The sequence below is a fragment of the Saccostrea cucullata genome, unplaced genomic scaffold (assembly GCF_032062105.1).
Source record: "Saccostrea cucullata isolate Sc308-1 unplaced genomic scaffold, CSIRO_AGI_Scuc_v1 ctg11139, whole genome shotgun sequence".
Lineage (NCBI taxonomy): Eukaryota > Metazoa > Mollusca > Bivalvia > Ostreida > Ostreidae > Saccostrea > Saccostrea cuccullata.
This window is the reverse complement of record NW_026922899.1, coordinates 1-20780: the sequence shown is the minus strand read 5'-3', so window position 1 is coordinate 20780 and position 20780 is coordinate 1. Positions and strand designations below refer to the sequence as shown.

At 32.9% G+C, this 20780-nt stretch overlaps 1 protein-coding gene across 1 annotated transcript; it reads left to right on the top strand.

The window, feature by feature from the left end:
* Positions 1-3603: 3603 nt before the first annotated feature.
* LOC134262726 (protein mesh-like) lies at positions 3604-20768 on the top strand (the record flags this gene model as incomplete). The annotated part of the gene is made up of 15 exons (XM_062745089.1): positions 3604-3852; positions 6537-6827; positions 7164-7298; positions 7742-7904; positions 11685-11942; positions 12253-12395; positions 12508-12653; positions 17391-17675; positions 17783-18075; positions 18563-18706; positions 18807-18965; positions 19070-19228; positions 19383-19508; positions 19600-19845; positions 20119-20768. Coding segments are annotated over exons 1-15 (3393 nt in total), but the record flags the coding sequence as incomplete, so codon positions are not given.
* Positions 20769-20780: the final 12 nt, after the last annotated feature.

The window sequence follows — 20780 nt, the reverse complement described above, 5'->3', positions numbered from 1 at the left end:
AGGTTGAAATGTTTTCGAGTAACTTGTTTAAAAAAGTTAAATGACTGAAATAATTGTCAATTTATATTTTATGAATTTGTTTAATTGTTTCAAAAATTAATTCAAAAAGACTTGCATATGATAAAAATGAGAAGAAAAAATGTTTCACAATAATGATACATGTAGGGTATTATTAGAAACAAAAATATTCGGCTGACGATTTCTTAAAAGATCATACATTAAAATAAATTACATGACTAAATATATACCATAAAAAAAAAAAAAAAAAAAATTAACTCATATTTATATCATTTTTTTTTTCTTGAGCCGAGATGTCTTTCATTTGTTATTATAAAAATTTGATAGATATAAAGCATCTGAAACTTAATCTTCCAGCATATTTATTGTTTTCTTAGGGTTTCGTCAAAGGTCAACACGTCCAAAAATTCATAAAGTTTTATAAAGCTATGTGAGGTATATAACAAATATATAATTGATAAACAGATAGAAAGTAACACTTGAAACAACTATATGTATGTTAAAAAGGATATTTTTTTGAGAAAAATATTGCATTAAAAAATTTACATGTTTAAAGAAAATGCACCTTCTTAATCCCGTCCTTTTTGTGAAAACTATCATTGCAGAAATAATTTATGTTTACTAATGAAGTTGAATGTAAACGGTTTGTGAAAGTCTGCTATTGAAAGCTTGACATGTATAAAGACAAGACCCAAATCCACCTTTTGCAATGTACTTTCGGTTTCAAATCTTAACATTTGGAAAACATAAACAGGGAAAACAACTTTCCAGAGGCCATTAAAGTCCAACTTGCCGTTCATTGATAAACATGTATTGTTTCTGTAGTATTGCATGGAATTAATTAGGTGTATTTTTAAAAATATATATGCATTTTCTAAAAATAATTCCTCGATAAATATTTTTTTCTAAGCATTTGTTATCAAATGATACTTTCTATCTCTTAATCAATGATATATTTATAAACTATAAGAGTTTCGACTTCATACCTCACATAGTTTTAGAGCTATTGTAAAAAATTGTAGGATATGTTGACCTTTGATGAAATCTTAACCATACAACTATAACACTGCTGGACACGTCATTACTGGTTACATATACGTAAAGATAGTTGATAATGAGGACGATTAATTACTTATTATTAAGAGGGCCAAAGATTAGGAAACCCCGATCTTTCAACTGGCGTTGTACATGTTTTATAATAAATATTATGAATTCGGTAGAAGATTAACCTTGACGATGAGCAAAACATGAAAAGGAAGACCATGTCACTTTGTCAGAATGAACTACATGTATCAAAAGAGTGTTGAAATTTCACTTTCAGGGGCAAAATGAAAACTATCCTTCTGTCTTCGACTTGGCAGAAGTGAAGCAAGAATAATATAAATTACATGACCAGTGTGTACTGGTCCCTGCTGACAAAACTGTTACCAACTTTGTCTTTGTTTGTAAGAGTCATCATTTGATACATACTACAGCGGGTCCCAGTAAATATTCAATCAAGTCTTTTTCTTTACTCCTCACTTAAATATCAACAGCAGAAAAGGAGAAACTTCAAGAGTACTGTGCAGCAATATATTCGAGAAGTGGTGTAAATCAGATGGGGATACTTAAAAATTCAAAGAAGCTTTTGGAAAATTTGAAACCATTCCCCACGATAAATTAAAGTTTGATGTGTTTGATGAACTGATTTCTTCGAGAAGTAACGTATGCAAATTGAATCAAATTTTTAACGATCTTCCTAATGTATTCGACCATTTTTAGTCTTAGTATTGATTTTACAGCAAAACATATCATCTACTCCAATTTACTAACTCCATGACTGTCATTTAACAATGAAACATATGGAGATAACGAACAGTATTCAATACAGTGAACCTTCAGATATCCGGATGCTTCAGTATACGGACGATTTTACATCAGAAGGGAATTTTTAAATGTTATTTTGTCTTGTTTAACTGGTAATTCAGTTATCAGGATGCTTCTCATATCCGGACAAATTGACTAGGAACCGAAGCGTCCGGATAAATGAGGCTCCACTGTATCAAAAGTTCATAAAACAATACAAAACAGGAGGAGAGCAAACACGGACCTCGAAAACATCAGAGGTGGTATCAGATGCCGTGGAGGAGCGAGCAAACCCTGCAGACCTGTCACGCCCATTGTGTGCTCCTTGTCATGATCGGGAAATAACGTTGTCAATTCAGTGTGTAATTAATGGGCTAACAATAGTATAAAAAGTCAGTCAGCATTTGACTCAATGATTAATTGTTTTTGCTGACAAGGTCATTGTATAGACCAAAAAGCTTACCAAATGATGACTTTAAAGGAGACTGCTTATATTCATGTTTCATCAACTTGTTTGTCAATAATTTACCTCGTTGTAGAATTTGTTCATGCGTAGACAAACTCTTTCGCATCGAATCAACTGAGATATATAAACTCCGTGTGCAGGTGATGAAGGTATATTGCTGCATAAGTAAGGGAAGTTGACGAAAGAAAAGTTAAAGTCCATCACGTTTATCATAGAGCTTGGTTGTTAGATTACCATTAAGGTCTTCTTCAATTAAAATATTCAAATATACTGGTAAAAAAGATAAATATTTTTAAAGCTGTTGATTTTGGTAAACTCTTGTGATTTCAATTATTAAAATGAAATAATCCTCAACTCAGTAGGTATTGTACATGAGTTGTTATGTTATTCAGGGTTTCTTTTTCTTGATATCACTCGACTTTTATTTCAGGTAGAAAACCCTGTGTTGTATTTCAGTTTCATCTCTTCAAGGAGACAGGATTGTGGCAGCTAAACTCAAATAAAACTGCGTGACCTATTTATGTATCTATTCATGTATTATAAAAATTCTTTATTCTGTACCCCCTAACCTGGTGACGTAAGTTGTACATGTCAATATCAATGGTTGTACTTGTTGAATTAAAACAATATTGACTACAGAAAGAAAATAACTTTATCTTCAATATTCTAGATCTGTTGATTAACCTTATCTGATTATTTTTGTAGCCATTGTAGTTAGCAGCTGAATATATACAATTCTGGATAAAAATTAACGTAGATTAAATTGATACTACGTAAATTAAACACATTTGATTATACCTTGTATTCCTGACAATAAGAAGTAAGATAATTTTTCAATGAAAATAAAAAAATCCTGTAATATATCCATATCTTTAAAAAGTTTGGGATTTGATACATTACATACTTAACACCTAAATTATACACCTACCATACAAGGTATCAAAATAAATCAGATTTGATTTTTTTAAATTTAATATATATAGCATTTACTTCAACAAAATAATGTCGTAAAAGATATGATTGTTTGTGACTGAGCGAGGATCTGATTCTAATTTATATATATATTCTATTATGCATTTTTTCTGTGGACACTGTAGAACATTCTTACAAATTTTATGCCCTGTATGCTAAGAATAAACAAAAGAATAAAAGGGGCGAGGAATTCTAACGGGCGTCGTGTACCAGGAAGTAACTATGGACTATATATATGTTATGCAACTATACATTCATGGGTGTTTCAAACGTTTAAATTACTCAATTTAAGGTATTAAAACGCATCGCATATCGCTTTTCGCCCTATTTGTCTTGGATTGAAGTCTCTTAAAACTATGCAGACGGATTTTTTAATTACGTATTTTGTTTTTGTTATTCATCAGACATTTTCTTTAACCTTACATGACTTTTTCCCATTTGGAAACCAACATGGGGACACAGCCATGGACAAAAATGATGATGGAAGTACTGGTGATATAACTATATCAACACTTTTCCCATTCTTTAATCACCAGCACCCAAAACTCATTGTAAGTACATTTTTAAAAATAATAAGTATACGTTTAATTTTATGAAATGGAAATATAGATAATTTTTCATTTTAATGAAATAAATTAAGCCAAAATAAAACATGTATTGTTTCTCGTATCCGTTTACATTGTTTAATTAAAAATATTCTTAAAAATTAGTATCGGACTATAAATGCAATATATGGAGATAACGAAGAGTATTCAAGCTCAAAAGTACTCTAAACAATACAAAATTGAAGCAGAGCAAACACGGACCCCAAAAACATCGGAGCTTGGATATTAGATAAGCATCCCCTGCAGACCAGTCACATCCGCCGTTTGCTCCTTGTCGTAATCGAGAAATAACGGACAATTCAGTGTGTAAATCAGCATTTGACTTAATGATAAATCATATTCTTTCACAAGATCATATTCTTGATAAAAGTTATCAAATACACCATTACGCAAAATCAATAACTATTTCAAACTTGATATAAGCCTAACGTATGTAATGTTATTTATACCGCACACAGTTTAAAAAAACAATTACTATTAACAAATTGTACATGACTCAGAGTTAAAAATATGCATTTAGAAACTATTAGGTAATTTCCATTGAATGAATTTCGTTGCAATGCAAATATTTTTATCTACCAATAGTTCTGGAGAATTGACAAAACTAATCGATTGAAAATGGCTGCTGTTTTGTTAAATTAATTCCTTCGAGACCCTCTCTAGTGACTTCCTCAATTTTTAATGCTAAAAAGGTTTTTGTATTAAAAATTATTTAAATACAAGCAAAAAAAAAAGTTCAACAACAATAAATTCAAAAATAAAGTAAAAGAAAAATGCAAATAGAATACAAACATGTATATAAAATGTTATTCTAAATTGTAAATATGACCTTTTAGATTTAGAGTATGGCTCTGGTAATTTAATTTAAAACTTCTAGGTAAACTATCATCTCCAATGTCTGTTATCAGTTTCACACACAGGTTACTGTAAATAAATGTATCATTTAACATATAATAAAAATCTTAACTTCCTAAATGAGGGTAAATTTGATGCAACTTTTTAGTTTCTAGGCGTATCGTGTTAAGTTTCATCAATTCTGTCTTCACTACTTTGCCCCTAAGTTTTTTTTAAACAGAGAAGCAACTTATTGATGTATAAGATAATTAAACTAAAAAGAACAACCAAAAACAAAACAAAATAAATAAACTAGTGCTAATTGTAACGGGGACCGTTACAGATGTTCCCCAAACGCTCCCCAACTCCCTTTTGGTGCCATATTCCCTATAAGCTTCATTAAATAAGACAAACTCTACACATTTGAGACTTTAACAACGTTTACCCAGAAGTGTACCAATTTCATTCAAATTTTAGCATTGCACGCGTGCGCATGTGAATGCATGTGCGTAATGACCATACAATCTTGTCTTTACAATCTATAGATTTTAATATACTAAATATCAAAGTATTTAATCCAAACGTATTAAAAAATACGCTAATTCAAGTGTATTTTTTATTTTACTCATTTCACGTGCACGCACGTGCTCACATGAGCATGGCGACCATACTTTCTTGTAGAAGTCCATTACATCTATCTATGTTCTAAATCCCACCCCGTTTGGTTGAAAACCAAGGGAGTTATAGCTGTTCAAAATTTCAGCCAATCAGATTGCAGCGCACGTACATGCACGTGTATGCATGTGCATGGTGACCATGTCTTCTTGTAGAAGTCCATTATATCTATCCATGTTCCAAATCCCATCCTGTTTGGTTGAAAATCAAGGGAGTTATAGCTACTTAAAGCATAAACCAATCAGATTGCAGCGCACGTGCATGCACGCGTTTTCAAAATAATTGCTTTACATCTTATTGTAGGATATCCTAATGCATGCCTATATTTAAAATTTCAAAGGATTTCGTCAAAAAACGAGAAAGATATTGAGATTTTAGTTTCAGCCAATCAGAGCAAAGCGCACGTGCATGCACGTGAGATCTTGCTTTTTTGACCATGTCATCTTGTCTATGCTTCTAATATATACTTCTAATATGAGTTTTAAAGCATATCATCAATAATTTAAATAGTTACGTCTGTATCAATTATATTGGACATTTCTCGTGTTGCACGTGCGAGCTCTTGCAAGCACACGTGCATGCACATGCTTTCATGATATTTCTTTTATTACGGGCTGTAGATCTCCATAATGTATGACTATGTTCAAAATTTCAAATGATTTTATCAAAAAACAAGAAAGATATTGAGACTTTAGTTTCAGCCAATCAGAGCGAAGCGCACGTGCTTGCACGTGCGATCTTGCTATTTTGACCATGTCATCTTGTGCATACTACTCACATATCCTTACATTATGAGTTTCAAAACATTTCGTCTAAAAATAGAAAAGTTACGGTTATATCCATTATATATTGGTCATTTCAAGTTTTGCACGTGCGCGCAAAATGACCTTGATTCCGCAAATCTACATAACATGCCTACTTACCCTAAAAAGGTTTCCCCTTAATCGGATGTGTACTTTACAAGATCATTCGCGGACAAAATTTTCCCGAGAAGAAAAATAATAATAATAATAAGAAGAAGAAGAAGAAACAGAGTAAAAACAATATGTTCCCCAACTTCGTTTGGGGAACAAAATAATATTTATTAAATATAATAAATTATATATGCATATAATATGCAGGTTAACACAAACGGAGTAGTTTCATTTCTCCAAACTGTCAGCACATTCACACCTGACCCCTTCCCAATACCTAATGACGCGAGGATGATAGCACCATTCTGGGCGGATGTGGACACGAGAAATGGGGGAACAGTTTGGTACAGGGAGACTGTAAATTCTGCCCTAATGGACAGAGCCAGCGAAGAGGTGCGAACTTATTTCCCCAGATTCTTCAGATTCAGGGCTTCGTGGATATTTATTGCCACTTGGGATCAAGTCGCATACTACGGCTGTAGCAGTCCTTGTTCAAAGGTTCATATGCATTGATTTTTTCGAATACACTTTTTATCTCGTTTCAGGCACGTATTATCGTTTGAACGGATGGAAACAGAAAAAAATGATAAAACTTATTCAATCGCTACAAAGTCTCTTGTATTGAAGCAAAATACAATGATTGCATTGAAATATTTTTGACCTAAAATGAAGTTTTCATGTGACAGTGCATACAAATTAGAATAAGATTTTGTTAAATGCAACTTATCGTCCTATAAAAAGAAATGACATAAAATCTATTAAATTCCTCACTCTCTACATAGATATCTATATATTAACAAATTATCCACAAATCTTAGAGTTAAAACATTTCAGAAGAATACATTTCAAGCAGTTTTGATAACCAATGGACAGCATTCATTTACTTTATACAACTACGAGCAAATTGTATGGACGACGGGTACAGCAAGTGGTGGCAATGCTATTGGGCTGGGAGGAACTCCTGCACAGGTTTGTCATTATTATTAATACTGATTCAATGCTCTATACGCAATTATGTAATCAGTTTCTTAGTTGTTTAGACATTTCATATAAAAACTCCAAATATATATGGAATATCCAGTTATTATATGTTAATGGATATATATTTTTTGGCAAAATTTTTAAACTTTATATGATAAAAAAAACCAAAAGATGTGCATGAAAGATTGCATTTCCTGACTTAATCATAATATTGACAATAGATTGTGTGCGTTGACTGTAAACTGTTGAAGTCCTTGTTTCTTCAACTTATTTGTCAGCAGCTTGCCTCGTTTCAGAAATTGTCTATATATAAAGTTTTTTTTGCGTATCGAAACTGCTTAAGAAATAAACTCTACAGGTGACAATTAAATTTCTCTGCACATTAAATAGAATGATTTTGGGATACTTGAAAGCATTTCTTTTCTTCAAAGGTTGGGTTTAATGCGGGAGATGGTATTGTGTTTTTCACAGTGAATGCATCGCGTACTTCGGACATTATTAATGTTGACGAAATGTCCAATGTTGACATACCAGGAAAATTTGCCTTCAGAATAGATGCAAGTGATATAACAGACGGGGGGTGTAATACAAGAGGTAAGTTAATGAATAGGGACCATTTCTTTTGAACCTACCGTCACGAACACCTGCTTACTCAGTGTTTATGTAGACCGTCAATTTGGTTGGCTATAGTATCATATTTAAATTATTTATGGAATACCTGTTTAACAGGTTTGTTTTCGAGTGAACCATTTGTCCATTTTTTTTCTTTCTAAAGAAATGAGTATGTCAGTATAATTATATGACAATCAACTTCTAAAGATAGCACAAAACGTTCCACTCAAGCGGAAATTTTACCATTTAAAGGTGCTTAGACACAAATTTGATGTTAGTATTTTCTCAAATTTTCGGTATTATTTCATAGCTTTTATGTTGCTATGGCATTTCATACGAAAATATAATAAAAATCTTATTTTTCTGAAAGTTATTGAAACTTCGAATTTCTAGACGCGTTTGATTGACATATCCTACACCCTCACAATTTTTACAATGAAGCGCATTGAAGTGGTAAAATTTTCTGTTTGGATGGAACGTTTTGTGCTATCTTTAGAAGTTTATTTTCATATGATGACATACCCATTTCTTTAGAAAGAAAAAAAATCGGACAAATGGTTCATTGCAATACCTGAAAACAGGTATTCCATAAATATAATAGCCAATCAAATTGACGGTCTACATAAACACCGAGTAAGCACGTGTTCGACCAATACATGTGTTATGGTAACTCCAATATACATGATAAATTCATAATTATGTACAAATTAGTTTCAATACGTGTTTTACAGAAGCGGGAACTCTCTAACCCTCTCTCTTATAACTATAAAAAAAAACTCCATTTCAGTGTAACTCGTGTTGCGTGTCACGAAGAGTGTGGGGTCCTTCAACATAACGACAAATATTTCTTTTTGTTTCTGAAGAAATGGGCGTGTCATTTTGTTATTATTGGCGTTCAAAACATGACTCAGAACGTTTCATCTAAAACAGAAAATTTTACCACATCAATGCGCTTTATTGTATCTTTATCCTTCATACTTAAAACAAGTAGCAAATTTTATTGTGCATCAATGAAAAATATTGAAACTACAATCCCGAAAATTCAGAGTAGAGAATGTGCGAAAACAAAACCAACATATCAGTTTGTCAGTCCGTACACAGTGCATGGTTTATGCAGAGTTTAACAAATGAACACATCCAGTGAAACCTAAGCAATAACAACAACAGAGCTCGTGCCCTGTTTACAAAAATTGTTTCAGGGGTCCTTTCAATTGTTAAAACATTTTTGCTATGTAATCCTTTGTGTTTTAGTTCATTATTTATACCATAATAGATTTGGATATTTAAAACCCGTACATTGTCACCTGCAACCGTAGATTAAGTTGACAAAACTCTCAATTCTTAACTTAATCTACAGCTTTTTGTCAACTTAATGTGCAGTTACAGGTAACTTAATGTACAGGTTTTAAACGTCAAAAACAATACATAAAATGCATAATATTTTCTGAACTTCATTAGTAAAGAAAACAGGCAAATAATTTTTTTATTTAATACACAATTATGCATTTGCAAATATCAAACATTTGTATGAAAAGTTCAACAGTATATCATCTTTAGAAACGACAAATCTAATGCAAAAAAGACATATATTATACTTTCATGTAAATTTCTTGAATCTGATTCGTCGAGAAACATTTGATAAAAACACTACTACCCGCTGAATAATGAAGCCACGCCCCCCTGCGTAGCAACAGTCAACATTGCTTGACGACGGGTGGTATTCCAAAAAATAGCGACTGCGCGGAATTTATGCGCGCACGGTTCGCTGTAATATGTATTTGTATAAAACATTCAGTATAATATAATAAATATTGCATGTAGTTGAGTGTAACATTGAAAATTTTCACCCCTCGAAAACCCTTGTCAACCTCGGCTGCGCCTCGGTTGACAATGGTTTTCTTCAATGTTACACTCAACTACATGCAATATTTATATAATGTTATATCCTGATGCATATTAATAATTTTAAAAAAAAACTTCTCATCTTCTTCACAACATTTGTAAATGAATGCTGGACAAGGTAGATCCATTCCATGAATGTTTGAAGAACTGTGTAAGCGGAAATTTTAGCGAGAAGCAAATTTGGCGATTTCTATCTTAAATCTGGTATTTTATTATTTTGGCGATTTTTTAAAAGTGCTAACTAAAGAAGCTATTACAAATGATACGCAATTTTTTTTTTACCGATATTCAATTTTAGCGATGTCGGAACCTTCACTAATAATGCCAATATTAAATACTCGCTAAAATTCTACTTGTACGGTATATCCAACAGCAATTTTAAAAGAGAAAGGCATATTTCCTGATGAAATGATAATTTCACTAGATGCACTACAGGCCGGCGGAATCATTTTTGGGACAGGGATCACGCATTTTCACCTTTTTCATAAACTTGCCACCAACTGAATCCCCCATATTTCCATGAATTTTCCATTTACTTTCTGTTGTTATTCATTTGATTGTTTGTTCAATTGTAGGATCAAACTGTAATAGATTTGTGGCCCGTTTTTTCTGTTGTTAGCTGGTCTTCCATATCAGCTTCATACAAGCGGGTCACCGCTGTTGTTCTCAAAGAATGTTTCGTATATTATCCCTTAAATACTGATTGTTCACAAAGATTTGCGATATTTTCTTGTCAAAACCCGAACACTAATTTCAGAATCATCTGCATACCTACAAGCTTCTGCTTGTGCCAGCCTTCTGTAGAATATTTTCCACCTGTGGTCTATATTTTGAAGAAATGTGTTTCTTCGTCAGATGTGGACTTCTTCACTCATAAAGCTTTACATGAGAAGTGCTAGTAGTCAGAAATCCAGTGAGCTTTCATTTAAATCTAAAATTATCTGGCACTGTCCATTAAGTTAAACAATAATTATTTTCATCCTTCACTCTCTGAACAATCAAGTGTGTAATTTAGTTATAGCAAATACTTAACCATCACCTGGGACAGTTTATAAAGTTAACAATAGAAATTATGTTTTAAGAAGAATAAAGTCCTCAAACTGTACATTCTGTGACAGAAAAAACTATTTTCGGCCCTTCGGGCCTCGAACATTTCTTTCTCTCACAGAATGGACAGTTTTTGGAATTTCTCCGTTACTTAAATCTGTACACAACATTGACCACAGGCTGACAATACTAGGGATTTGGTTTGTTTTCTTTCATTTCTACTTTGATGGATTGATTGATTGATTGTATATTGTTTAACGTCCCTCTCGAGAATTTTTCACTCATATGGAGACGGTGAAGGGCTTCAAATTTTGACCTTTACTCGGCACTCAGTGCTATTGAGCAGTGAGGGATCTTTATCGTGCCAACGCCTGCCGCTGACACGGGGTCTCGGTTTTTAAGGTATCATCCGAAGGACCCGCAACTTTCACTTCAAAGTGCCGAGCGCATGGCGAAGGAACAATTGATACCCATTTTATCGACTACGTCAGTCGCGGCCGAGATACGAACTCACGACCTCCCGATAACGGAGCAGGCGCATTTCTACTTTGAATTTTCTGGCTTATAGTTTTTAATCTTTTTATATTTTCATTAATATGCATCAAAATTGCTACTTTTCTTAAGTAATAACGATAAAATTAAAATTTACAAAAGTGTAGGGATGTGTCAATCAAACGTGTCTAAACACCTTGAGACGCGCGTCATAATAGTAAGTATTGCAAAAAATCAAATGAGAATTTCGAATAGTTTGATTACGAATTTTGGATATTCAGCATTATACTTTTAAATTTTTACAACGTTTTGATATTGTAGGTGACCTGACTATAACCCCTCGATACGGTCCACTTTTAGGAGGGCAGTATCTTGTTCTCAGTGGCCCATGCATTGAGCCAACTGCAACCATAACAGCTACATATCTTGGGTCACCAGAAACGTACATCTGTGATCGAAAATCAGAATTTAGCATAGTATGCATAACTCCAATATTCCGACACACCGGGGATGCAATTATACTGATAGGAATAGAGAGCAACGGCGTGAGGAAAACATTTCGAGGTCTCTATACAATCTGTAAGTAGGATGCATGAGGTTATTTCTTCATGTTTTCATTTCTCTTGCTGGTCTTCTTTTTTGTTCTTATACAGCAGTGTACAGTGCAATTAAGAGTTGATTTAAGCACCACAAACATTGAATACGCAATCATTTTATGTGTATTGTGTATGGACTACAATTCTTAGAAAAATTAAATTATCTTTTTAATATATTATGTTTAAAAGTTGATGAACAAAACAAACAAAACCAACCTGTTTTCAGGCGTATTCTTTATTCCCTAAAAATGAATTATATATTTTAAAATAATGAAACAAAACTGAACTTTTAGTAAACCCTGCGGATAGCAAGCATCGAGTGTATAGGCATAACTCTGATGAATGGTTTGCTGGACAGAAATCAATATCATGGGAGCCAGATGCTTCAGAACTTCAGGATAATGAAACTGTCGATATACATCTTTTCTCTTTAAAAGTACGGGGAATCTTAAAATTAAATTTTTATCGTTTGACAAATAATAAATACATTTCATGAACTTATGTAAATCTAATATTCATACATGTAAGTGTCGTAAAATAATTGTTAGGAGGAAAGCGATCGTCAGTTGTCATGGAAGAGTCAGGTTGTCCTTCGAGGTGTACAGCGAACCTCAGGATCAGCAGTTATTTCTGTGCCAAACAGTGGTTTTGCTTTGACTATTAGGGTAACATCTGCTACCAAAAGACCTGAACAGTAAGTAAATGGAATGTCGAATTAATAACATATACATGTATTCAAATATCTTATCCCATCTGTAAAAAAATGAACTTTTTTTTAAATACTAAGTACCACCTAAATCCATTCAAATGAATTGAGGAAAGATCCAAGTGAATTACAGATAGGTCTAGTAGAATGAAAGATAGGTGTAAATAGGTATTAGTACCAGGAAACACGTATCTTTAAAAATTGAATCTACGTTGTAAATAAAGAGTCTTGATTTACATCACAAATCCCATTGCGGGACTTGGTTTCGGTCTTTTGGATAAGATCGTAAAAAAACTCGACATTTTTGTCACAAAAAAGGTTCCTCATTACTCTTTGACCCTTAGTTCCGAGGGCAAATCTAAAGCAGCCCTTTACCGGAAAGTGGTGATGTATCAATATTAATGACAAAAATGTAGGAGGGATGTCAACCAAACAAACAATTCCAAGACTGATACATTCATTACAGATAGGCTTAGTTAAATTATAATTTTTTGCCAGAGAATTTTATAATTGATTTAATCTAGATACAATTGATTTGAAGATAGAAACAATTCATATCTTTCAAAAAGGATTTGAAGATATGTATAAATTAATTATACCCAGATTCAATTCACTTGCACCAAACTTAGAATTAATTTTTAACATTTGTACCTAGCTTTCAATTGATTATTACTATCTGTTAATGAATTAAAAGATTTTATATATATATATATATATATATATATATATATATATATATATATATATATATATATATATATATATATATATATATATATATATGAAAATTATTTTAAATAAATAAAAACACAGAGAACGAGTAAAACATAAGCGCTTTCATTTCTTCTTCATGATGTTTTACAATACTCATGGTAACGTCTATTATGACGTCATAATAACGTAACGTTATCAAGTCTTTGATTGACGTCATATTTTCCCGTACTTTCACAGAACAATGCATTAACAAAGCATACAATAACAAAGCAATAAATGTGACTCAGTAACACAATTTACATGTAAAGAAACAATTTTTTTACATTAAACTATTTAATTTAGGTTTGAAAGTCCTTATAAAATGTCTTTCTTTATCGCGTCTTTCGACTGTGTTAGAGTTGTGCAACTTATAAAATGGAAAAACAGTAAAAGTTCCATTTCCGCACACAATAATTTAGCAAGGAGAATATGCACCATCGTAAATAAGGAAACAACCAAAATACAAAGACTACAAGAACTGAGAGAGTATCTACGGAAACAAAGTTATCCCGAAAAAATTATTGATAATGCTATTAAAAAAGCCATGGATTTAAACAGAGAGGACCTCCTCAACCCTGTGCAACAAAACAAGACGGATTCCAGGATCTTGCCTTTAGTAACGACCCATAATCCCCAGAATACAAACGTTGCACCGATTGTTTACCAACTCAACGACGTTTTGAAAACCGACAAAACTGTGTCTGAAATATTTAAAAATCGGAAATTCATAAACAGTAGGAGGCAGCCGAAGAACCTCAGACGAATTCTCACAAAGTCCTCTTTTAAAGAAACGACAGAATTTCATGTGACCAAGTGCCAGGATCCGCGTTGTGGTACCTGCCCATACATACGACAAGGACAAAGTTTCAACTTTAACGGGAAACAGTTTACCGTTAATAATAACATGTCATGTCAAACTAGAAATGTTATATACGTTATTACGTGTTCCGGTTGCGGGGAACTATATATCGGCGAGACGGGAAGTACCTTACGGGAAAGGATCAGAGTACACAAACAACAAATAAACGTACCGCAATATCGCAAACTCAAAGTTAGTGAACACTTAGACGTGTGCGGAAATAGAACTTTTACTGTTTTTCCATTTTATAAGTTGCACAACTCTAACACAGTCGAAAGACGCGATAAAGAAAGACATTTTATAAGGACTTTCAAACCTAAATTAAATAGTTTAATGTAAAAAAATTGTTTCTTTACATGTAAATTGTGTTACTGAGTCACATTTATTGCTTTGTTATTGTATGCTTTGTTAATGCATTGTTCTGTGAAAGTACGGGAAAATATGACGTCAATCAAAGACTTGATAACGTTACGTTATTATGACGTCATAATAGACGTTACCATGAGTATTGTAAAACATCATGAAGAAGAAATGAAAGCGCTTATGTTTTACTCGTTCTCTGTGTTTTTATTTATTTAAAATAATTTTCATATTTATCACCGACCACTGTGATTTTTCTTGGATTTATCTATATATATATATATATATATATATTAGTGTTGGCAAATCGGACGACTTTTTGTAACCGGTTACTCGCTCAATCTTCCGATCGAGTACCCGGTTACTCGGATGATTTATTCAAATGTATCATTTATCTCATCTTTTACTTATCGGTTCCCATAAAACACAAAGGTATTGTGAATTAACTTTATTTATAAACTTAAAAAGAACACGCACGAAATATCTTGAATTTTAAATATAATTATAATCAAAAAATTAATTACGAGGGCTGTTCAATAAATAATGTCCTCGGTGCTCAGAAAGAAGCAAACAACGCTTTTCAATGATTTAGTCTTCATGATTTTACTTATTAATCTCTTTTAATTCAAACACATGTCCGTAACATTTTTTATCCAACTTCTAATTGTTTTTAGAACTCGTTTTTGGGCATGACCCTTAGTATACTAGAAAATGGCAGATCCAATGATATCTTGGACTTGTTTTTTCCTTCTGAAAGGTGTTTTTTTCAAGTTAGGAAATAGAAACAAGTCAGAAGGTCAAAGATCTAAAAATATTGTGAAAAAACATTAACTTTCTGTTTATCCCGAAAACCCCTTTACTCTTCAGGGCATGCGGGTTTGGACGCTGTCATGAAGAAATTCAATGTAGTGGATTCCTGATTCTGGGTCATTCCTCTAATAAACCTTTCGATTTTTTTGCAAATAAATTGCTTTCTAGATTCCTCCAGATATTACACTGTCTCCCCGAATACGAATTTGAACAACAATACCACTATCATTTACGAAAATTGCATAGATATCTGTCTTTGTGCTCTTGCATACCTTTGCTTTTGTCAGACCTTTGCCGTTTTTATGAAGTACATCTTATGGTAAATTTTGTTTTGATGATCTTAAGCAATAGATCTATGTTCCAATATCTGTTTGAATATAAAACAAACGTGGATAACTACAATTACTGATATTTTAAAATAATTGTTAAGACTTTCGTACACGCTGTCGTTTTCACTAATTTTTCAAAATATAGAGTGACCTTTGAGTACCAAGCTTTTTTTTTTACAGTCAAACGTTTCTTAAAAACAGTGTAAATTACTCCCGATATGATGTCTATCAAATTTGCTATGTGTCATAAAGTCATTCATACATCATCAAATATTATTTGTTGAAATTTGGCAAACATTACATAAGTTGTTATAATTTTTGTTTGCAAGGAGGGTACCATTTTTGATGCCCATTATATATTTTTTTTTATCATTGAAATCCACCTGCTCATTTGTCTATAAATCAGGCATTGGTTGCTGTAAATGACACATATTTCAGTGAATATTTCTTTGGGATTTTTACAGCAGCTTTAATGTAGCCTTTATTTTCACTCTAGTTTATTGATTGTTTACCATTCATTTATAATGCAGTGTCTCGAACAGCCCTTGTTTCCCAGCTTCTCACGATAAAACTATGTGATGAAAAGTGGTCACATTAACTGTTATAAATTCAGTAAAGATTCAATAATGAGAGAAAGTCAAGTTTAATGTCATATGATATCTGTATTGTATGTCATACAGTTCAGGACATTATTTATTGAACAACCCTCGTAAATAGAAGAAAAATAAATATTCAATGTTTCACGCTATTTTACAATGTTCATCAGTTTTACTTTTCAACCCCTGATATATGTCACGCGCAAGGATAATAATAATTTAGAAATTTGAAGTCATGATAACTCCAATTCACATTAATTACATTTTACAGGTATGAAATCAACTGTTCTTTTAAAATACTTCCAAGCTATACATGTACACGTCTTTGGCGGCATCTTGTTAAATTATTTAATGAGGTTAATATTATAACACGGGTCTTCAAATCTTGTATAACCTGATGACAATCAAAGCTATCAATCAAGTGTGAAAACCAATCAATTGTATTAGTGAAACAATAAATCATTAAGTCTAGCGGTAAAGAAAATTAGAGAAATGTTTATTTGTACGCATATAAACAAATTAACATTTTATCTTTTAGTTATTTACCATATAAGATGCATTTTATCCGAGTAACCGAATAGCAATTTTACTAACCGATACTCGCTTCGATCGACGGTTAACCGGTTAACCGGGTACTCGTTGCCAACACTAATATATATAGATATATATATATATATATATATATATATATATATATATATATATATATATATATATATATATATATATATATATATATATAATCTATGCATATATTAATTGAATTGAACTTATCTTCAATTCATTTTAATATAAGTATTAATTTTAAGATGAGTAAAACTGATTTGAAGCTTTGTAGAAATATTTGAAGAGAGACAGAGATAATTGAATCCAATGATATTAAAATGGTGTTGGATTCAATGCAAACAAACACAAATTCCATAAATTAAAAAAAAAATAATTATTTTAATAAAGAAATAAAAAAGATAAATTATAAGAATTGTAAGGACAACTGCCAGTGATTACAATTTATGTATAGGGCCGATAGAGGAATCTGGTCTGACATATTTCCCGTGGCCCTTCCACCGGATCAAGCATACAGCTTCTGTCACGATTGGCTGAAAAGTGAAACACAACAACCCCAACTGTCGAATATTGATGTTCAGCCATGTCCCTGTACTCTTGACCAAGCTCTACTGGACATAGTCAGATTTCAACCCGATCCAGATTGCAACATGTTCAGTCGTACATCACCGCATTCCCGTACTGGTAATTGCCTGCACAGAAGAGACGCTACCCATTGTATTCGTTTAGTTAACTTAGGGTAAGAAAAGTTAATAATCGTCTAAACAAATGTTTTATATTTTTCAGAAACACAAAAAATAATCATTAAAAACACACATATAAATTCCTCATTGTTCATCAAAATAGGCCACAAGGAGTCGATAATATGTGCTGCTACGACAATGCAAATAATCTAATCGATTCTAGAGTAAAGGAGGGAGGAAGCATTCAAAGATATCATTATCTTGGTGGATATAGAGTGCAGCCGTACATCACAAACTTCTATTTTGACGTTCTACCATTTCTTCACTGTTGTCGATATTCTCAAAATGTCTACCAAGTTATAGGAAGTGGATCCTCCATTGTTTCAAATTTATGTCCTAGTTACTTCAAACACAGAAAGTTCAGTTCGTGCAAGAACTATATCCCACCGAGACCAGGTAATTCATCATTTAAATAAAAATGTCTATAAAGATAGCATTTGTTAAATTTTTTCATCCCACTGCTGAAATTCCTGACGTCCCGTGTTTAAACAATCCACATACATTTAACTAAGTTGAGCTGTAGATCAATTTTCAATGTTCCTCTCCTCTAATCATGTCGCCTGCGTGGGACATTGGTTAGAGCGTCCGCTCTAGAGTCGCGAAGGAGTTGATCCTTACGTCGCCGGTTCCACCGTGGAACGTGGAGAAAGGTCCTTCGGATGAGACCGTATAAACCGAGATCCCGTGTCGCAGTAGGTGCTGGGACAAAAAAAGATCCCCTCCTGCTCAATGGACCTAAGTGACGAGTATAGGACAAAATTTGCAGCTTTCCAACGGCAAGTGGTGGCATTTCCATATGAGTGAAAAATTAGAGAGGGACGTTAAACGATATACAATCAATCAATCTCCTCTAATCATAATGTTTTTGTATAAATATTTGCAGCTCGGACCAATGGAGATCCTCATATCACAACTCTGGATGGCTTTCAATATACATTTAATGGTGTGGGAGAATTTGTCTTTATGAAAACCTTAGACGAGAGATTTCAAAGCCAGATACGATTTGAGCAATTTCGAAAAGAAAATGGTAAGTTATGAATATATGTAAGCACAAAAATATTCCGTACGTTCATGCTGGTCAACAACATATTGGACTATATTTTCTTTAATACTCTTTGTTCACACAGGAGATTTGGTTGATGCAAGTATATGCACTTCCTTTGTTTCACAAGACTCGAATAATTCTGTCGTCGTAGAAGTCCGCCTCAACTCGATTAGAATTGTAGACGTTTTAGTCAATGGAGATGTTATTGACTTTGACGAGTCAAATGCCCATCAATTTCAAGGTTACAATAAAATTATTTAAAACTTTGTCCTGAAACTCCAATTCTTTTTCTTAATTTTTCAATTATACTTACCAGGTACAACTTTAACATTGTTACTTTTTAAGGTGTGACTGTTATGACGCTTGAAACAAATTCGACAAACTCGAACCTGACCAAAAAGGAGTTAATTGTATCTTTTACCACAATGGGTATCGCATTCAAAGCTGTAGCGAGTTCCAATGTGCTCAATGTCCTTCCAGTTGTTGGAAATACTTCACTTGCCGGTTAGTATATTTCCGTTGGAGTATTTAGGTGGGTGGGGAAGAGTAATCAGTCAATAACTTAATTTTGGTCTATTTTTCTGTCTCACCTTCGCAAATGATACGAAACGATGTCTGTGAATAAAGTGACTAACCAAATAACTTTTCTTGCTTACAGGAAACATACAGGGAATACTTGGAAATTTTGATGAAGATCCAAACAACGATTTAAAATCTCCAACTGGGGAGATTTTACAGCCAAACTCCACAGCAGAAAAGATCTACGATGATTTTGGAATATTATGTAATATTTTTACAATCTATTATGAATTAAGTCTCTCTCTGTCTCTCTTTTATTTAATTTAATTTAAAAGTAATAAAATATATAATTGAAGGGAGAATACTAGAAAATGATTCACTGTTCACTTACGAACCGGGAAAGTCCTACAGTGACTATCAAAAGTTATCCTTCCGTCCCACGTTTGTAACACCAACAAATCTCCCCCCGGAAGTTGAGGAGCTTTGTGGAGAGGATGAAGAATGCATATTCGATTATGCCATGACTGGATCGGCTGAACTGGCTGCCGAAACCCAACAGTTCACAATGATTTTTAATACTTCTGTAGGAGCTTCATACCAAAGTAAATATATTAGATGTGATCTTAAATAATATTTTTAACAAATGAATCAAAATGGTAAGTAAATACATTAATTTTACATTGTTTAAAATGATTGTTATATTTTGTGTTTCTCTTTAAAAAAAATAAAACAAGATCAAAATTATTGCAATGAAAATTCTAGATAACTAATGCCAATACAAATATACTATTATAATACTGTTTTCGCTTATACTCTACATAAGTAATGCGAATACAAATAAAGTATAATATTTTTTTTCTTTCTCTCCCTTTCAGTAAAGAATTGTGATGATTTACCAAGCGTAGAGGGAGGAGTTTGGAATGCTTCAAGCACGATAGAAGGGTCCATCGCTACATTTTCCTGCTTTCCCGGTTATGAAATAGAGGGAAGAAGCAATGAAATCACCTGCAGAAACACATCATGGGGTGATTTTGGCAATTTCTCTTGCAATTTGATAATGACTAGCTCTACATTTGACTCTACAACAGTTCTAGTAAGTACAGACAGCACTGTTGACTCAGTTACTACTTCTATTGTGGAGGAAACAACGATTTTACCAACCGATACTAAAAGCACAAAAAGTAGTTCAACTGAAGGAACTTTTACAAGTACATTACAGGGTACTGCGAGGTGGATAACAGCTGAAACCTCATCAACCTCAGAAGCCACCACCACTGGTTCAACTACATCAAATTTTCCTTCAACGGAAGATTTAGCAATTACAGTTAAAACCACAGAGATTTTTACAGAGGATTCTTCCAGTGCTGCAGCGTCATCTACCACAACAGTAAGAACCACTGTTTCAACTACATCAAATCTTCCTTCAACGGAAGATTTAGCAAATACAGTTAAAACCACAGAGATTTCTACAGAGGATTCTACCAGTGCTGCAGCGTCATCTACCACAACAGTAAAAACCACCGGTTCAACTACTACA